The 12500-nt window shown below is 37.1% G+C and overlaps 3 protein-coding genes across 4 annotated transcripts in view; 2 read left to right on the top strand and 1 right to left on the bottom strand.

Annotated features, from left to right (window-relative positions):
* The window catches only part of rhof (ras homolog family member F), an 11536-nt gene extending 7508 nt beyond the window's left edge, over positions 1-4028 (top strand). The window contains exons 2-6 of one of the 2 annotated variants that reach the window (XM_016487122.1): positions 76-623; positions 985-1072; positions 2366-2475; positions 2819-2953; positions 3618-4028. In XM_016487122.1, coding sequence (XP_016342608.1) covers positions 495-623; positions 985-1072; positions 2366-2475; positions 2819-2953; positions 3618-3785 — 630 coding nt within the window. In that variant the 5' untranslated portion in view covers positions 76-494 and the 3' untranslated portion in view covers positions 3786-4028. Of the gene's footprint in view, positions 624-984; positions 1073-2365; positions 2476-2818; positions 2954-3617 lie in introns of both variants that reach the window. The other variant, XM_016487128.1, reaches the window with a different exon arrangement.
* Positions 4029-6789: 2761 nt separating this feature from the next.
* Positions 6790-11133, bottom strand: tmem120b (transmembrane protein 120B). The gene is made up of 12 exons (XM_016487098.1): positions 11020-11133; positions 10024-10142; positions 9816-9932; positions 9655-9714; positions 9478-9573; positions 9303-9392; positions 8588-8653; positions 8436-8497; positions 8265-8357; positions 8062-8126; positions 7738-7806; positions 6790-7591 (listed from the first exon to the last, which is right to left on the bottom strand). Exons 1-12 carry the CDS (start codon positions 11080-11082, stop codon positions 7478-7480), a joined length of 1014 nt encoding a protein of 337 aa, XP_016342584.1. The 5' UTR covers positions 11083-11133; the 3' UTR covers positions 6790-7477.
* Positions 11134-11521: 388 nt separating this feature from the next.
* morn3 (MORN repeat containing 3) overlaps positions 11522-12500 on the top strand; it is a 3600-nt gene continuing 2621 nt past the window's right edge. The window contains exons 1-3 of the mRNA XM_016487043.1: positions 11522-11666; positions 12008-12165; positions 12240-12399. Coding sequence (XP_016342529.1) covers positions 11522-11666; positions 12008-12165; positions 12240-12399 — 463 coding nt within the window. The remainder of the gene's footprint in view (positions 11667-12007; positions 12166-12239; positions 12400-12500) is intronic.

Raw genomic sequence — 12500 nt, 5'->3', positions numbered from 1 at the left:
TAGTAACAAAGTCACACTCTTATATAATTCACTAATATAATCACTGCATTGATGTTTTTTGTATATCATCCTAAGCACACCATTCAGAGCAACATCCTGTCCCGCTCCACCCTCTGTAGACAGGAGAATGTGAGAAATGTGAGAAGATTTTCAAAGGACTGTCTCAATGAACATGTATTTAGGAAGTAAACTATCCTGACCGGCTGGAGGGAGTGCCTTCATGTACCCCGCCTAGTGATGGTGCAGACCATGTGTAGACAGGCACACATGTTTAACAGCCTCAATTACAGTCGCACGCTCTGATCTGCTGGGGTTCTTGAAAACACAGTCACATGGTTTGAAAAGAAAACGGGCGAAAGGAGGAGGAAGTTGAGACCGGATAGCAGCATGCTTACCTGGCAGAGTTAGTCTCACGTTATACTCACCAATGAATTCACCTGACACTTCTGTGCACTTGGGCACCTGTTGGAGGAACTGACTCGGCCGGTGTGGACATGACACAGAACGGCACTGTAGCCGGCAATGGCACTCAAACTGATTCTCTCAAAATTGTGATCGTCGGAGACGGGGGTTGTGGGAAAACATCTCTGCTTATGGTGTACGCCAAAGGAGATTTTCCAGAGGTAAGCTTTTAGATGACGATTAAGCTCAAAATGACAATTTTATGTTGGCAAAGTACAAATTCATGTGCTTGACTTGACAGTTTTCAACTTTGTTGTGTGTGTGAGTAAACCAGATTTACTTCAGTTGTGAAGACCGTTACAGAAATAACCATTTTCAAGAGAAGGAAATGTTGCAAAATGTATAACAGTCATTTGCACAACATCCCCAGCAAGTTTTTCCACTTCCAGACAGCAATTTTGGTTTCTGCCTACGCCTTAAATGTACTTCAAATGTGTCTTGTATAGAAGAAACATGAACTTTTTATGCACTGTCATCAATTATACGCCTGTATTTGTCTAATTTTATATTGATGTTCAACAGAAATATGCTCCGTCTGTGTTTGACAAATATGTCACCACTGTATCCTATGGAGGGAAAGACATTCAGCTGAATCTGTATGATACGGCAGGTAAGTGTCTACAGACGCCAGACACACCTCAGATTCCAAACGCCCCATTCTCTTCAATGACACACTTCATTGATGAAATATTTAGGCAGGAATGTTGAGTGAAATGGGTGTGAGGCCATTAGTAATAGTTTTCATAGCTGTCATCCCTGAGGTCAGGCCGCATGCACACTTTGATCATTATCTAATTTTTTTTTCTTTTTTTCTTTAATTTTTTTTTTTTTTTGGATGGAGTTGAGTTTTTATTCAGCAAGGATGTATTAAATGGATCAAAAGTGACGTTAAAAGACATCTGTTATGTTATTAAAAAAAAATCAGTTTCAAATAAATGTTGTTCTTTTGAATTTTCTATTCATCAAAACTCCTGAAAACATAGTATTTTGGTTACCACATAAATATTAAGTGACCATTTGTTTTTATCTGATTTGATAGCTGATCATGTGACACTGACTATGGAGTAATGATGCTGAAAATTCAGCTTTGCATCACATGAATCAATTACATTTCAAAATATATTCAAATAGAAAAGTTATTTTAAATCATAATAATATTTCAAAATGTTACTGTTTTTACTGTATTTTTCTTAAATAAATGCAGATTTGGTGACCATACAGTACTTTTTTTTTAACTCCAAACTTTTGAACAGTAATGTATTTTTGTCAAATGTGCATATCTAAAGATATTATTACATAAAAGAAAATGTTTTTGAAGCACCAAATTGATTGAAAACGGGTTCAGTATTCAAACATTTCAGAACTGTACATTTAGGAACTACAGGATATATTTTTATATTTTTAGGCTATTTTTACGGTGAATGTATTGCCAAGTTTAATTTTTCTTAATCACACTGATCATCAGACATTTTATACCTTATTTGGAATGTTGCACATTCTTGTATCGATCTAATCATCTCTTATTCATTTACTGACCTCGGTGAACCCCTGACATTTCTCCATGATAAATTCTTCTAAATGCTTTTTTTTCTTGTCTAAATTGAACTGCATCTTCAGTAATCGAGCTGCTTATCAGACCCAAACTGCTGCCTGGACCTTCTCTGCGTCTCAGGAACAGGATGTTGAAGCCAGGATGTGGTTTTCTACCACATCTCGGTTTTTCGTCAAAATACTTTGTTCATAAAACACGACATACAGGAAGATGCTGTATATGGTCAGCGGTCTCCGCCTCTGACTTGTTTAGAAGCATCGCCATAGAAACGCTCCACATAATGCAGCATTGTTTTCAGGTATCAGTGTGTGATATAATGACGTCATTTCCTTCTAATCTGTTTACTGCCAGGCCAGGAAGACTATGATCGCTTGAGGCCTCTGTCGTATCAAGAAGTAAACCTTGTTCTCATCTGCTACGATGTGACCAATCCGACGTCGTTCGACAATGTCACGATAAAGGTGATTTGCCTTCAGTTGAGAATGAAACTGTAGTGTTTTTCAGGTGAAAGTCTGTTTTAACTTTGTTTGCTGGCAACTGTGAGCTGATCAACTTTGACCTGAACAGTAGATGATTACAGATGGGCCACCTCTGAAAACAAACAGTATTTCTGGAAGCTTCCTGTCGTGTCAGTTCAGAGGAATGTGCCGAGCCCTGTTTAAATAAAGGCACAGCAAAGGGACTGTTCATTCATGGCCTAAAGATAGATACAGTACACCATTACGGCATTAAGGAAGACCAGAAAATGTATTTATATAAAAGAAGAAGTTCAGTTTCAAACATTTTTTCCCTGTTCCCCTACAGTGGTACCCAGAGGTCCGTCATTTCTGCCGTGACGTCCCTATTGTCTTAATAGGGTGCAAGACAGACCTGCGAAAGGACAAAGAGAAGATGAGGAAGCTCAAAGCTTTAGATCTGGCGCCCATCACCTACCTCCAGGTTGGCTTTACATTTATATTTATTCATTTAACACACATTCTTATCCAAAGTGATTTACAAAATAAAGAACATCACAAACTTTTTGGGTTACATTTGTTAAGTAATGTGAAAACAGTTGTGCTGCTTAATATTTTTATGGAAATCGTGATACTTTTTCCCCAGAAAGTTCATAATACATTTAATATATACTGTATATTTAATATACTCAATATACAGTAATATAATTAATATACAGTTGTGCTGCTTAATATTTTTGTGGAAACCATGTTATATTTTTTGAGAAAGTTCAACAGAACAGCATTTATTTCAAATATAAATCTTTGTTCTTTGTAACATTGTCTTTACTGTCACTTTTGATTAATGCATCCCTGCTGAATAAACGTATTAATTTCATTCATATATATTAATATATTCATTAACATATATACATGTGTATGTGTGTGTGTGTGTGTGTGTGTGTGTGTGTGCGTGCGTGTGTTTGTGTATGTATGTATATATGTATATATATGTATGTGTAGATATGTATATACACGTATGTGTAGATATGTGTATACACGTATGTGTAGATATGTGTATATATATATTTATTTATTGTGTGTGCGTGTGTGTGTACACAGATAGAGATATGTTAACTGAATAACCAACCTTCATATCTCTTTCTTAGGGTGAACAGATCCAGAAACAAATGAACGCTGAGATATACCTGGAGTGTTCGGCTAAATATAGAGAAAACGTAGAGGACATTTTCAGAGAGGCAACCAAGCGAGCGCTAGCAGCCAGGGCTAAAGCAAGACATCGCTGCAAGAAGAAGAAACGCTGCACCATTCTGTGACCACTGCCAGAAGAACACACTTGTTCAAGTTTTGTATATATGAGCTAGGATATTCTGTAAACATTCCGGAAACATCTGCAAAGCTTCTCACAATTGTTTAAGCCTTCTCAAAGGAATATTCTTCAGGACATGTGGTGTGCGTTTTCTCACAATCTGTCCACCAAGCAAGGCTTAACTGTTTGACAGAGGTCGTTTGTGTGTGTGTGTGTGTGTGTGTGTGTGTGTGTGTGTGTGTGTGTGTGTGTGTGTGTGTGTGTGTGTGATAAGTCTGTAAGGGTCCACGCCACATCTTTCTGCTGGTGTTACTGAGATGACTTGATGGAATTTGGTCTGCCATGATTGTGGATCCAATAGGAGATGGACAACCTGCTGCTGATGTCTCAGGGATGACTATACATATATCACATGGTCACATCTTAAATTTGGTTACAATCTGTGTTGTTTATAATGGTAATGCACACCTAACTGAAGTACACTGGGTGTAACATGTTTCTGTTGTGCAATGCATGTTATCGACTTACACAATAGTTGCAGTTTTTAAACTTTGAGTTACAGTATTTTGTGAGTCTTTAAAGCTTTCTGAACAAAAAAATAGGCCTATGGTGTACAAATAATCCTGGAGAGTTGTAGAAATATGAGTCTATGTGTAGACCACCACCATTTACAACATTTTAACTGGAATTTCACTTTTGTTTCTTTCAGTACTGGGATTGTATCTCTAACTTTTTCAGATCTCGCATAGATGCCAGGAAGTGTTGAATCATTTGAAAACCATTATTGTACAAATAAACCCGTGATATTTTAAGACAAATATTGTGCATATATGCATTTAAGTGCATTTAAATGTCAGTAGTAAAATTCTGTACCTCTTTTTACAGATGCATATTCGTTATACATCGGCACACATACTTTAATTTTGCGTGATGCAGTTTTCAGATATTAGGCAGACATATGAGTGAACATCTCTGCTTCTTTGCAAAACAAACTTGGTCAGAATACAAGAGTGATCTTGTGGTTAGCGCAAAAACTCCTGCTTAGCAGGATGCGACTGCTGTAACGGAAGCCTCCAAATACTGCTGTCACGGCTACGAAGCTAAGAATGAAATGTTACTTCAGCATGAAAATATCATCAGTATTATTTACTGATAATTTCATTGAAGCTACTCTGCACTGTTAGTCAATTATTTTATTGACATCAATTATTTATAATTATAATATATAATTATACATAATTTATTGTTTTATATATTGTGTTCCAGATCTTTACCTAACATCCTAATGATTTTTGGCATAAAAGAAAAATCGATCATTTTGTCCCATACAATGTATTGTTGGCTATTGCTACAAATATACCCGTGCTACATATGACTGGTTTTGTGCTCATACATTTCAGTATTATTTGTCAGGTAGCAGGAACATACTAGGCTATGCTCTAATAAAAAGGTAGAACATTTCATTTGATGGTGGTTTAACGAGTAAATAATAAATAAAAATCGCTTATAGTACCTTTATTTCACCCACCATGTAGAAGCACATGCTTCACTCTTGCGCCCTCTGCCGGTGAAGACTTAAGTAATACATTTTCACACGAGGCCACACAGATTGCATCAGATTGAATTTATTTGCTCTATAGCAACAGAAGGTGAATAGAAATCCAGCTTAATATCTAATCGGCCCTTTGGAAACCTCCTTTTCCTCCAGTCTAAAGGCTTATTTCACGTTCAAGCAAAAAGTGCAGTTATTTCGTTCAACACAAAACACTGACGAAATCACATTGTGAATTGTGACAACTGTTACGCATGATTTACGCAGTGGTTAATTGTGCAATAAAGCATTTCCCAACATGAGAAATCCCTTTAATTACAGCTTTACGCTTCAGGTACAGTTCACTGAGCCCATGAAATTACAAATAACTTGTAACACTTGGGTTCTAGGCTAAACTAAACCAGGTGTGAACAGGCAAAGAAGAGCATTAAGGCAAACAAATCGTTCTGTAACCAAATGCAACTTCTGTAGTGACCTGTCTCTGTAATATCACATAGGAAAAAGGTCTTGTCTGCAAACTCCCTGATGGTAAACGATGAAAAACTTTGCTTTAACAAACAAAACGTTTTTTTCTTTGACACATTCAAAAGTAACGCAGAACACACATACTGGTTCGTCCTATTACAGTAGATGTAATTATAACAGCATTCATTCACATTATGCAAGACATAGTTCAGCATTTCTGTTATTCTGACTTTCTGTTATTCTTACAGTTACATGTCTATGCCTTTGAATACAACTACCAAACACATGAAAATAACAAGGCAAGAGAAAAGGGATGCTCCTTATGTACTATGAAGTGTTATCGGAGCTTTATTGCCATCATTAATAATACAAATCCAGTTTTCAAGGTGTCAGGGAATATCATGTGACCCAAAAATGAAGATGTATTTGAGTTTGTTTCTTCATCGGAACGGATTTGGAGAAATTGAGCATTACATCACTTGGACACCCATTTGATCCTCTGTAGTGAATGGGTGCCGTCAGAACAGTTGATAAAAACATCACAATAATCCGTAAGTAATCAGTCCACCAATTAATGTCTTGTGAAACAAAAAGCTGCATGTTTGTAAGAAACAAATCCATCATTAAGATGTTTTAACTTTAAACAGTCTCTTCTGGTCAAAATACGAGCCCATAATAATGCTTCCTCCCTTAAGTAAAAAGTCCATCCAGGTTTTAGACTGTTTTCACTTGTAAACAGTGTTTGATCCGTGCTTATTTCTCTCCTGATTCAGACGAAGCAACCTTTTCACTGCAGAAAGCAATATGATGGATAATTAATTAATTGTTAATTGATGGACTGGAGTGGTGTGGATTACTTGTGATGTTTTTATCAGCTGTTTGGGCTCTCAATCTGATGGCACCCATTCACTGCATAGTATCCATTGGTGTGCAAGTGATGTAATGTGAACTTTCTCCAAATCTGTTCTGAAGAAACACTCATCTATATCTTGGGATGGTCTGAGGATGAGCAAATTTAAAATTCAATTTAGATGTTTGGATGAACTATTCCTTTAATTCAAGAATTTGGCCTTGCTCAACAGTACTAACAAGCCACGACTTGCAGAACACACCTTTCCCTTAGAGTTGCATTGTTTCAATGCTTTCCCACAAATATGTTACATATGCTTCAGCTAAAATGCTTTGTATGAGAACAAGTACTTTAATCACTATCCAGCTTCTTAAAAAAAAACCCATAACAAATCCCTTTGAGATGCTGCAGTGAGCTGAGCACCTGCAGTTCTACAGCCTTCCTGCTGCGTTGCATAAAGTTTAAATGTGGCTTATTGTAAACAGATCCATGCACAGGAACAAAACAAGTGAATTGAAGTCTCCTCGCTTATTGAGTATACAGTGTCTGAAGGTTTTCAGTGGTTTCTACCCTAAACGTTACCCTCTAACTGCTGTGATTGCATAAATAAGAGCAAAAACAACATGGCGGACAATAGGGCAACGTGACACGAAATCTTGATTTTCACTGCTGGAACGAGTTTGGGGAGACGTCAACATCTACCTCCAACCCTCTCCAAACAGCTCGTGGGACGCGACTCCTACAGACGAAACAGTTTTGTGCGCTCTGAAGTTCAGTTCTGTGAGTTCTTCACTGGCCACGGGGCGTATGAAATCTTCCAGTTGGCGTCTCATCAGTTATTTTTGACCTTTTCTTTGTTTTTCTGGAGCTTCTGGTGGACCACTTTTAAAGTAGTGAGGAAATTTCCCAAGAACAGGACGAGAAATGTCAAGGCCAACATGAACACCTGAAAAATTAAATATTTAAATGCAAATTCGATCTGCAATACTGGCAAAATTAATAACAGTACAGGATGAGCAATGTGCAAAAGATTAATACTTGGGGATTTAAGCAATAATAGTGATGTTTGGCAGCTTCAGTCACTCTCTTTACCTGCCATTCCTTGCAGTCATCACGGGCAGATAGCTTAAAAAGAGTCACAGCATTGTACAGCTGCCAAAACTGACCAGAGGAGAGAAAACCAACACATTTATCTTATATGACTGTCAACTGAATCAATATATGCTACTGTTCAAATGTTTAGGGTCAGTACATTTTTTAAAATGTTTTTTAACATTCCGTTTAAAACCCTCACATTTACATGTTATGATCTTCATAGATGTCACACTGTAAAATGCATGAAACCTTTCAGACAACTTATTTTTAAGGTGACTGTAAAGTTGAATAAAAAGGCAACACTTAAACACTGATACTCACATGGCCAAAGAATAGAAACGGAAGGAGAAATGTAAGCCCCCTCCACATCCATGATTGAAAGCCCTCTGTAAGAGTAACATGAGGGGTTAGTCTGGGCTCTGACTTCAGGCCAAATATCCAAACATGTAACATCTGCAGGGTGAAACGTTGACATCATCCAGGTCAACATTTCTCCCATGATTCAAATCGGTCACAATGCTTACCCACTGTCAGGTCCAGCTGGTTTCTTTCCCCCAGAGCCCGTATCCGATACAAGCAGCCGCTCTGATAATAATACTGAAGAAACTGCACACAACCTGCCAGAGAAGCATTAAACAATATAACAACAAACAAAAGACACAAACCACACTGAGCAGCTAGTAGATTATACTCACTCTGATAGATGGAGAAAGCCAGGAACTGACTTCTGAACATCTGATACATTTGACCTTCTGGCCTTAAAAGACAGAAACGGAGAGTGGTGATGAAACACGCTGGTGATGGGAAAAATTATTCAATTACATAATATGTGGCCTGAAACACTTACCATGTCAACATAACACCTGATAAAAAGGTTGAGACGTAGTGATGTGACACCCACCAGCCTTTAATTCTAGAACGAAATAATAAATAAAAGGTAAATCATAACCATTCCTCATAATGCAATAAATAAATGAACAGAAAATATTACAACAAAATAAAAAAAAACAACCCCCAAAAAAATATCACAGCCAAACATACAAATACAACAACCAAATAAATAAACAGAAAATCAAACAAAGTGCTACAACCAAATAAGTAAGTGCAAACAAACAAGAGAATAGAATCAAATAAATAAACAGTCAAAGAAATAAAAATGTTACAACCAAATAAATACACAAACAAACAAAATTCCACAACCAAATAAATAAAAACAAAACAAACAGAAACAAATTCAACAACAAAATAAACAAAAGTGAAATAAAAACAAACAAGCAAAATACTACAACCAAACAAATGAATAGACAAAAAATAAACAAAGTACTGTGGCCAAATAAATAAACAAAAAACAAATAAAACACTACAACCAACCAAACAAAATAGTACAACCAAAGTTAATTTTACTTTGGTTTATTTTAGGCATTTTGTCTCAAAACAGATTGTTTATTGATAGAATAGAGAAAGGACAGGAAAATACTGGGAAGAGAGATTTGAACCTGAATCTCCCACTAGCACCACAGTTAACCACAGCATTGACCAAATGTATTTTAAAGTGAACTCACCGTGACCCATTGCTCATGAGGATACTCTCTCTTATTGTCAATGTGCAATAATACCACACCAATAAAAAGTTGAAGATTTCATCTGTAACCCTGTGAACGTGACATCTGCATGTTAGACTCCAACAGCACAATTTTCTACATTAATAACATTAATTACTGAGATCTCTCGTCTTACCGGTAGTTGAAAAGGAAGAGGCAGGTGACAGCACCGAACATTAGTATTATAGTCATATAAAGTTTGAACTTCTCATATTCATCTTTGTATGCAAACCTGTTTTGGAAAACACAAAATCAGCAATTTTGTATTGGTAAATCTCTCTCCATTCAACGGACATGTTCACATCTGACTCACTTGGCTTGGTTGCTGAGGAGTGTGACATTGACATTTCCAAGGACCAAATTTAGGTACAGTCTGAAAAGAGAAGACAACAGTTTTAAGATAGTAGAAAAGCCTCAAAACCAAACCACACAACTGTGGTATTATACATATCGAAATGAAGAACTAAAACTCACCCGTTTTTCTTTGGCAAATAGGACTCCATGTCAAAAAATACATTTTGCCTTTCTTTAATTTGAACCTTCAGGTCATTTATCACCTCCGTTTCTTTTTCATTGCAAGTTTTCGTACACCTGTTTGCATCAGAAGAGAAAAAGGATCCGTTTCCGTCATCGTGAACGTATTGCTCAAGATCTTTAGCAACATCTGAAACTCGGCTCTTACTTATGAAGACTATGCTTGAGGTCTTTCAGGCCTTTTCTTTGTTTGCTTATGGCACTGCTGCATATCGCCTGCAGGTTTGTCAGCTCCTCCAGCTTCTGTCTGTAGACTTTGTGCGTTTCCTAAAATACAAAACACACTGGAAGTCAAAATAAAATCAGAATCGTTTCCCAATACATGCATGAATGACCTTTCAATGGGCACATCCATCCTCTGGATGCTCCATTTTAAGAATGAGGTATTTTGAACATGAGAAGGGCAATAAACACGGGCCAATCCTTTATACCAACTCTAACCAGGCCTGGTAAGACATGACCGCTGATTTTTAAAGGGGTCATATGATGCGGTTTCAAGTGGTTTTAATATATAATATTTAATGGTATTAATATATAACTATAAAACTATAGTTCTTTGATTTGTACCATAGTACTGAATATTTTTGCTCAAGGTTTTTACATGGTACACCAGGGTAATTAAAATAAATACCAGGGTACTACCATGGTATATATCCAAAAACAACAACAACAAAACCCCCATAGTATTACCTTTATACCTTGGCCTAAAAGGTACTTTATGTAGTATTCAAACCCCAGGAACTTCATGAACTTCACTGTCTAGAGCTTCACCCTCCTGTAATCTAACCCGGTCTATCACGAATCGATCATACGATAATTTTTACAGTTATGCAACAACTCTTGGTTAACATCGAACCTGGTTTAACCAGTTAAATTCGTGAAACTAACACCTTATTTATTTAAAGAATAAAATATATACACGGATATATTTATTCATTTAAATATGTTTTTAGAGAACTGATACTGGTTAAATAAAGATGTAACGTTACAGTAACAAAAGAAAATCAGTTCATCTGATGAGAGGCTAAAGCCTGTTAGCCGCGTCACAAACATCCAAAAGAGACGCATTTGCTTCCTAACTAACACAAGATTCATCTTTAGGCTATCGGAGCACAAATATAACACACATCCGTTCAGTTCAAACCTGTAATTGCTGATATTCTTGCTCTATTTCTGTCCATTCACTTTGACATCTCTCCAGTGACATTGTACTCGTCTGCGCTGGCGCTGCACTGCCGCACACTGCCGCTAGTTGGCGCGCTAGCAATTTATATAAGCTCCGCTTCTTCACCAGTCCACCAATCACAGGCCAGCATAAGATTCCGATGATGACGTCGCCACCTAATGACCGGGAGCGTCAGCGAACATAAATATTAGTCAAGGCTTGTTGCTAGGTTACCGTACACGAATTCTTTTGACAGGTCAGTCGAGATCGACCAGTTTAAAGTTTAAATATAATTTTTGTATTATATAATTAAGTGTTTTGGATGGTGAATGTGGTCACAGGTAAGATCTAAGTAGGCCTACTTTATGATTACCATATTCATCTGTTATTGTATGTATTTACATTTTTTTAAGTGCTACAAAAAGTACTATAGTGGCAGATACTAATATTTTAATGATAATAATCATATTTTATGTGCAGTATGCCCTTCTTGAAGAGACCCCAGACTACAGAACCACCTGTAAAACTCTGGGACAAAAAAGCCCAAAAATGTGGGCCGCATCACACTGTGTATTCTGTCAATGGAGATCAATACACAGGCGAGTGGATGGATAATAAGAAACATGGTAATATTTAATGGATTGAATATTTAATGGCATGTTTTAAACATTACAGGCCTTGAGGATCACAGTAAGAAGCCTGGCAGTTTTAATAGACAAGCCTTAATTTAATATACTTTGTTATTTAGATGTGTTCTGCAGATTACATTACACTATGTGTTCCTAGGAAACTCTGCTTTTCATTTACATTACATTTACATTTAGTCATTTAGCAGATGCTTTTATCCAAAGCGACTTACAAATGAGGACAATAGAAGCAATCAAAACTAGCAAAAGAGCTTGATTTGGCAGAATGATTTTCCCTCCAATAACAAAATGCTCCTGAACGTAGCTTTTACTCTGATAAGGAAAAGGGACACAGGTTTGGAAGAAAACAGGAATGATCTATGATGGGGACTGGAGGTGTGGAAAGAGAGAAGGCTATGGAACCCTGAGCAAGACTGACCCTCAAACCAAAGAGTATGTGAGGGTTTATATTGGTTCTTGGCGAAATGACAAGAAGGAAGTAAGTATCACACACTGTTTGTCATCATACGGTCCATAGTTTCCACATATAAATTGTCGGCCTTTCGCTCAAAGGGTGCTGGGACATATTTCTACAGTCCGTCTGCTTTCTATGAGGGGCAGTGGAAGGAAGATCAGAGGAGTGGATGGGGACAGATGCAGTATGAGAACGGGGAGCTGTATGAGGGAGATTGGCTGAAGGACAAACATCACGGACAGGGTTTGCTTCTGCTAGGTACGGACTTAAAACTGTTCACGAATGAGCCAGCCTGGTGGATCTCACTAAAACATATCCAGATCACTCACATTTGTCACAAAAAAAAAAAAATTATATAT

Source organism: Sinocyclocheilus anshuiensis, unplaced genomic scaffold (assembly GCF_001515605.1).
Source record: "Sinocyclocheilus anshuiensis isolate Anshui unplaced genomic scaffold, SAMN03320099.WGS_v1.1 scaffold393, whole genome shotgun sequence".
NCBI classification, from domain to species: Eukaryota; Metazoa; Chordata; class Actinopteri; order Cypriniformes; family Cyprinidae; genus Sinocyclocheilus; species Sinocyclocheilus anshuiensis.
Note: the sequence above shows the minus strand (reverse complement) of the source record. Positions and strands in the feature narration are given on the sequence as shown.